This window comes from Triticum urartu, chromosome 3A, assembly GCF_056163025.1.
Source record: "Triticum urartu cultivar PI428250 chromosome 3A, HENAU_Tu73, whole genome shotgun sequence".
NCBI lineage: Eukaryota > Viridiplantae > Streptophyta > Magnoliopsida > Poales > Poaceae > Triticum > Triticum urartu.
Genome location: NC_141875.1, coordinates 21,285,148 through 21,293,156, shown reverse-complemented (window position 1 = coordinate 21,293,156; position 8,009 = coordinate 21,285,148). Strand labels below are relative to the sequence as shown.

The 8,009-nt window shown below is 45.9% G+C and overlaps 1 protein-coding gene across 1 annotated transcript; it reads right to left on the bottom strand.

Moving 5' to 3' along the window:
• Window positions 1-4,524: 4,524 nt before the first annotated feature.
• On the bottom strand, window positions 4,525-5,220 carry LOC147977985 (uncharacterized). Its single transcript, XM_087516491.1, has 2 exons — window positions 4,824-5,220; window positions 4,525-4,748 (listed from the first exon to the last, which is right to left on the bottom strand). Exons 1-2 carry the CDS (start codon window positions 5,218-5,220, stop codon window positions 4,525-4,527), a joined length of 621 nt encoding a protein of 206 aa, XP_087372617.1.
• Between the last annotated feature and the right edge of the window lie 2,789 nt (window positions 5,221-8,009).

Genomic DNA, 8,009 nt, shown 5'->3' with positions numbered 1-8,009 from the left:
CATGTAGTCCATGAAGAGGTCGTCGTCGCTGCGCGTTGAACCATAAAGCATGTCAACCCATCCCTTGCCAGTTGGGAATGGGTTGAGCCATGGGTCCGAAGAAGAGGAAGAAGCGGCCATGGTTGGAGCAGGAAGTGGTGGGTGCAGTGGTGTTGAGCGAGGTGAAGTTGTGGTGATGTGAGTAGAGTAGTTGAAGAAAGAGGGGGGTAGTTAAAGAGAGGTGGAGTGAGGCAGTGGAGAAGTAAAACTTGTGCAGCAGTATTTGACAGGGTGGTAGTTGTGCAGTAGTTATTGTGTGGTGAAACTTGTGCTGGTTAAGTGATGTTAGGTGAAAGTTGTGCAGTAGTTATTTCGTGGTGACTGAGGCACTTATTCTAGAGAAAAATCAGAGAAATTGACATACATTCAGAGCACAATTCAGAAAATTCAGAAAATCTACAGGTGCGCATACATTTAGAGCACAAATTCGGAAAATTCATAGAAACTAGTTGATGCCCCGCGCGTTGCCACGGAAGTTTCTTGTGAATTGCTAAGTAACATCCACATAAAAAATAAGTTAAGGATTTGAATCAATAATATGATATTGCATATAGATGATGATAAGCAACAATATGATAGCTTTCATATAGAGACAATGGTTCAAATTATTAGTGGTATAAATGTATATAGATCGGGAAGGACTTGACATAAAGCAAGGTAAGGAATATTTTAATACCATGGTTAATTAATATAGTTAGGCACCATGAAATTCAGAAAAGTAATGACCGGACCAATTGTAATAGACCAAGAAACCAAAGAGCAGGAGCCAATGAAAGTAGCTACCTGACATATTGAGAAGGTGGACACACAGTAAAGAAAATGACGAAAGCGATCCAAACACAACAATTCCTGCCAAAGGCCATCGATATTGAGGGCAACCATTGGCACCTGCAGAATATAACAAAAAGGAAGCCAACACACACATACACAGAAGGAACCGGTTAACGTAGTTTGGCAATCTTCTTGTCATATGCATGAAGGGATGATTACCAACAGGCAGCACGTGTGGCATCAACATGCGATGTGTGTGGAGATTGCAAACTTCAAATTAGCCCCAGTGTTGATTATCTAGGGAGATGTGAGCAGGAAGTTGTTATGAGGGTGGTACATGGAGAAGCTGCACTTTCTTTTGCAACTAAGATCAAACATCTAATGACTAATGGTGTATTGTACATTCATCTATGCATGTAGGAATCGACTTGATCGAGTGTGTGCTACTCCAAGCAGCACCTGGAAGATGTTCTTCACCGAAGAAGCTGCTTCCTGGTACGATGCGATCAAGAGCAGCAAACAACACAGCTTGAACCTCGCACGCGGCAACAATAACATACTCGTATCTGGCTTCAAACAATAGCGCTCTCTCAGGTTGGCCCAGCCGGCGACACCGCTGCTCACAACGGAGGCGGCATCTAACCCGCGCGGCGGAGGTCCTCGGCCACGACGCCGCTCGTCCCGGCACGACATCGCAACGCGATGTTTCGTGTGGCGTCGTAAGCAGCGCGAGTCATTGTCGGCGTACGACGGCGGGTGGAGAAGCCCTTCGGCTTGACCTAACTCACGCAACGGAGGCCCTTGGCCATGACGCCACTCATCCCGGCACGGCATCGCAGCGTGACGTTGCATGGCGTCCTCGGCAGCGCGCGTCATTGTCGGCGCGCGACCGCGAGTGTCGAAGCCCTTCGGCTTGACCTGTCGCTGCTCCCCGGCGAGCCTGACCATGGAGGCAGCCTACGGTGGCGCGCGGCTAAGCTTCCTGCATGGCCACACCTGATGCTACACTACGGCTCCCAACCGGTCCTCCGCGACGACGCCCTCGACGTGCATGTGCGTAGGCTGCGCAGGCGGTACTTCTTAAAGGGGAGCTGCATCTGTTACCCATGAATGAGGGAGAGGAAAATCCATCCGTTTCTTTTGCAATACAGTAGTGGGATTTGATGGGGATTCAAGAAGGTGAAGGAGACGGGTGTCGTGGATATTGGGGTGAAGCAGGAGGCAGCGACAGTGAATGTGGAGAAAGAAAACGCTCCCTTGGAGTAAATATTGGCCCTACAATGGGGAATCGGTTGTGGAACAAAACTGATGGAGTAGAAGAAGCGGTGCGTTCGGACCAGAGCTGTGGGCCTTCGGGGAAAAAAATGAAGTGTTCCATGGTGAAGAAACGAAGCGGTGTTTTCTCAAAAGAAAAACCAAGCAGTGAAAAAGAGAAATTAAATCTAAGGAATGGGAAAGGGTATTTGGAATTGATGATGTGCTGAGGTGGACTGGTGTGGCTAGACTGCCCAGGTGGACCGAGGTGTATGGGTGCATGTGGATTCCTATGTGGATAGCTTGCATGTCAAGAGAAATGAGGTAGTGGGGAGCTCCTATTTAGATATAGTAGATTTCGGAGAAATCCATGCATACAAGTACGCACACATTTAGAGAAATTTCAGACACATCATCACATACATAATAGAACCAGAGACTTGGAGAATTCAGATAACATCAAAGAACTTAACCTTGAACTATTTCAAGACGCAGAATCAAGGATTCTGCTCCACCTAGCCCTTGTGACTTGGTAGCGATGGAAGGTTGCCCTATCTCTAGCCCACCAAATGATCAATTCATCGGTGATGATTGTTCCATCTGGGAACACCTCCTTGAACTGCATCACGTTGAGGGAGTTGCGGGCTGCCATAATTGTTGCAGCCAGCCTCTGGCGTTGCTCGTGTGCCTGAGCCCTACGACCGCTCCTTTCTGCTCTTGCGGCCCTTCTTGCTGCTCTAGAAATCTCTTCCTGGTCGTCGACAACCTCTCCTATGCTTGGATCCATCTTTGTGGTTAGGGTAGGGTTGTAGTGATGCTGGCGGCTAGGGTTTTAGTGGTACGGGAACGGACAAGTTAGGGTCTTTTTATAGACACTTACGCAGGCTTGTGGACTGTGGTCCAATATGAGAGCCCAGTCTGAGGCCCATTTCCATAGTTATGTGAACAAAACGCTTTCAAACAAATGCACAAAGTGCACAACAGTTTCAGAAAGTGCTAAACAAATTCAGAAAGTGCACATAAAACCTCCCAATTTTGAGCTGACATGTTTCAGTAGTTACCACTGCAGTAGAAGTAGCCTGCCAATTTTGAGCTTGGGGTCCTCTTCCTCTTGGTCCCAACTTGAATATCTGAAGTGGTTGCAGCTCTTGGTGCAGTGAATCCATGAGTCCTCCCTCCACCTGCAGTCCTACCTCTTTTAGCTCTTGGTGTAGGGCCTGGTGCAGAAGTAGAAGGACCTGGTTGAGAGGTAGCACGCCTACATGAAGCTTGTGCTCCTCTTCTACCTCTTGCAACAGGGACTGATGTGGTTCTTGCAGCAGGTATATTAGAGTAAACTGCTCTGTTTTCCTGCATGTCAAACATAAATTTTATTTCTAAAAGTGTACTCATTCAGAAATGTCTGAGATTTTTTCCAAGCTTGATAATTACCTGGTGTTTGTTTCCTCATCTGAAGACTAGGCTTCAGAGTCTTGTTGCATGTTGTATACCTGTGTCCTTCCAAACCACAGTTTCCACATGTGATAGTGCACATCCTACTTGTGCCTCTTGGAGCTGGAACCTCAAACTCTCCCTTCCTCCTTGCTGTCTGCTTTTTGCCTGCCTTTTCTTTAAACACAGGAGGATGAATGTCTTGAGTGTTTGTATCAGGCCAGCAATCTGGACCAGGGACAGGGTAAATAATTGCTTTGTATGTCTCCATGTACAATGGCTTCTTGAAGAATTCAGAGACATAGTCCTCAGGATGCAGCTTTTGCTTGGTCATTGCAGATATGCCATGACTGCAAGGTACACCTGTCATGTTCCATCTCTTGCAGTCACATGTGCAGGTTACCATGTCCACACAATATTGCTTTTATTTGCTTGTTACTTGCCAAATTGTTTCACCAGCTCTGTCAGCCTGGCAGTACTTGTCATATTTTTTATTCTCCTCTAGAATCTCTGAGTAATTTGGTGTGATTGTTCACCTGCAAGTCTGTAACTTCTCCCTAGTATGTTGCCTCTTGATCATCTGCTTTGTCCTGATCCCTTCAAACATTGTCCTTATTGGTTTGGATCTAACATCAAGTATCATCTTGTTGAAGACTTCACTAAGGTTGTTCACAACTAGATATGTTTTGCAAGTATGGTCCATAGCATAACTAGCCCAAGCAGAGACTTCTATATTTTTAAGCCATTTCCAAGCATCCTCACACTGTGCTTTCAACTCTGCCATCCCTAATTCATGCCCATGTCTAGTATAAGAGTAGCTAGCCTTGTCAACACACTTCTTTAGTTCTTTGCTTCTGTAACCAGCTGATTGGAAGTTGGCATATATGTGCCTAAGACAGAATCTTTGAGGTGAATCAGGGAACACTTCATTTATTGCCTTAAGTAATCCCTATACATTCACAAAATAGGTCTACATATGAACACACTCACATAATTCAGTGAATTACTATAGCAACTATGATCAATGATTTAGTTTCTAACCTTTTTCCTATCAGATATTATTGTGTATGTTCCAAATTTGTTGGCACTACCAATGCAGGATCTCAACTGAGTTAAAATACAAGTCCAACTGTCTCCATCTTCCTTGTCAACCACACCAAAAGCTATAGGGTAGATGTTGTTGTTGCCATCCCTTCCCGTGGCAGCAAAAATTTGTTGTCCAGTGGTTAACTTGATGAAACATCCATCAAGCCCTGGATGGAGTCACACATTAGCTACAGAAGAAAATTGACACACAAATATGTACGACACAATCAGGAAATATTTACCTATAAATGGTCTACAACCATTAAGAAACCCTTCCTTTGAAGCTGCCAAACAGTAGAACATGTACTTGAATCTAGGAGTGGGTGCAGGGTTTTCTGGGTCAACAAATGTTGTTACAATACACCTGCTCCCAGGGTTTGTATCAAGAACAACTTGAAGATAATCCCTCAGCCTCAAGTACTGCTGCTTGTGGTCACCCTGCACCACACCAACAGCCTTCCTCCTTGCCCTATAGGCAACACTTCTTGAAACATCAACTGATAATTTAGTCTTAGTCTTCTCTACTAATGCATCCAGAGGAGATCTAATGTCTTCTCTCAATGCTGGTTGTACTGATTTGGACAACCACTTTGTAGTAACCTTTGTGGTCTCTGCACATGCTCCACAAGTATGCAGCATATCACACTTCTTGATGCAGAAAGTTTTTTCATGAGCTATCTTAGATGCACTGATATGAAAATCACATCCATGGGCTCTCTCTGAGCACCAAACAATAATCCTATCAGGGGCATTTCTAAGATACTGGAAATTCCTCAGAGTCCTGATGTGAAAATCCCTAAGTGCATCTCTGAACTCATAAACAGTGGTGAAGCACAATCCCTTACAAAACTGTTCATGTGGATCTGGAAACTTTTCATTGAACCATACCTTATCCTTTGACTTCTTCTACACTCTCTTCCTGCCACTTGCTAGTTTGAAAGCTCCTTCAGCCTCTTCTTCTTCATCACTAATGCCAACATCACCAGGAAAACAAAATTCATCTCCTTCAGGAAACCAGTCTGGTTTTACCTCTTTCTGAACCTCTTGGTGGGATCTAATAGTTGGACCATGGTTTCTGACTGGCTTAAGTTTCTGGACCACTGATGTATCTACTTCTGCAGCTTCTTCTTCAGAGGGGGAACCTGGATGTGATTGCACATTATTGTAGTTTGAACCTGACTGCACATCATCAGAAAGAAATTCAGACACATCAGTGTCACCTTCAAAATGGTTAAAGTCATCTTCCATCTGCAGACTACTTTTCTTAAGCTCATCCTTTCTGTCAATGACTGCATCCATCAACTTTGTGCAACTTTGTTGAGTGTTAATGCAATGTTCAGCAAAATAACTATCTCTATTTCCCTCTGCATTACATGGCTCATCTGCTCTGACAACTCGTATGTTCACACTCTTCTCCTTCTCAAAGTGAATCAACATCTGCTGCACATCATGTTCAGAACCAAGATGCTCCATACCTTCTATTCCTTTCTCCTCATCGACAACATAGTACATATAATCATCAGCTGAGTAGCCCTCACTCCGAATGAGAGAAACCATAGTCAAAAATGATATGTCTGACTGGTAAATTCCTCTAACCACAGATTCTCTGGCTAAGAAATGGAACCAAATTTCCCACTTGGGGTCATCAATACTGCACCACAAATTGGAAATTTTATAATTAAATGGTCTGCACAATATTTAGTGTCTGACAGTTCAAATTTTCTATTTTCTGACATTTTGGATTCAGTCACAACAAAACAAATTGTTAATGTTCCCAGCAGATTTCAATTCCTGTTGTGCTCAAACATGGTTCTAATGTAAATCTAACTATGCAACTATCCTATATATCGTGATTCCTAACAAAACAAATCATTTCAGAAAAACAATTACAGATCGGACAGCAGGACAAGGAAGCTTGCCATACCTCGCGCCGCCAGCAGGACAAGGAAGCTTGCGCCGGCCTCGAGTTGCGCCTCTTCTCTTCGACGCTGCTACACGCCGCCTCACAATCGTTTGGGACGGCTCAGGTTGAGGCTGGAATTGGTTTTCGAGGAGAAAGCTACTGCTGCCTAGCCAGTTATCAACCTCAATGAAGACGGCATCCCCGCCGCCCAGCACGTCGAGGGGCGCTCCTCTAAGCGATTCGGCGCCGGAGTTTGGATCTACCGCCGCCATGAATGAAGACGGCTAGGTTAGTGAGCTCGGGGGGGGGGGGGGGTGAGGTGGGGAGGACGACGAGCGAGTTGGTCGGCCAGGTTAGTCCTGGTCCGATCGGGCCCGACTGACGCGCGCGGCTAACGGGCGCCAGGCGAGTGCCATTAGCCGTTAGCGCGGCCTCCGTCCCGACAGGTGGGCCGGATCTGTCAGAAAGACGTTTAAAATGCTTCAATCGGTCATCAACGCGATGTGGTAGTTTTTTGTCACGAAATCAACGCTAAACTGGAGCTTTTGGTCAGTTTTCAAAAAGTGGTAGTTCTATGGGACGCTTACGTGAAATGTGGTAGTTTTTTTGTCAATTACTCTCTATTTTCTACCACACATCTGAAGACTAACGGTGGGGAGGACGGGAGACGGATCCGACAACCGCCAGGGCACCAAGTTTGATTTCGGTGGCGGAGCTCACCAGGCGCAAGACGGTGGCTGGAAGCCAAGGGGGAGGGACAACCTTAATCGACCTAGGTGGGCAGCAACAATATCGGGCAACGGCGGGCCATGGGACGGTCTGAATCGGCGAATCCATTGTCGTGGTCATGGCAAATGTTCCCGATCGACGGGAATCAGCGGGGTTGCTGGAGTGGCGGCGGCAGAGTCCGAAAGCGCCGGCGCCGAGGCGAGGAGGGGCGGTTAGCGGCCTCACGGTTTTGATTTTTATTTTAGGCTTTGGGCTGATGGAGACCTATATTTTATAACTGGATAGCAAAATATAGGTAATAGCCTAGAAAATTTAGCAACCTATCCAGTTTTAGATTAGCTAGTTGAGCTGTTGTTTGGAAGAAAAAATAACTAAAAATTTCATTTTTTACGTATCCGCCCGATTTTTAGGCTACTGTTGGAGATGAGGAGTAAAATGATGCTGACATGGACGGAGACCCACCACAGCCGTGAAGTATTTTAGTTTTCTCTTTAGGTACAGCCATGGAGCAAGTTTGTTGTGAGTAGCGTTGAAAGGCTCTGTCGCAGCTAGGCACGAAAACGGATGGCTCTCAAAGAACATGTCGTTGCCGAGGCATTGTGCACCATGAAAATCTACGTGGTGCGATGATATTTGCAAGCACACTGCACACGACGTGTTCCGATGCCGGCGCACACGTCCTTGCACAATGCTACAGATCCTTGATGTCGGCTCTGTCTCTCCCTGCGTCGACAGCTCGTCACCTCAGCTCAACCCTGACGCGGACCTCCTCAGACAGGAGATGTTTCCATGACTG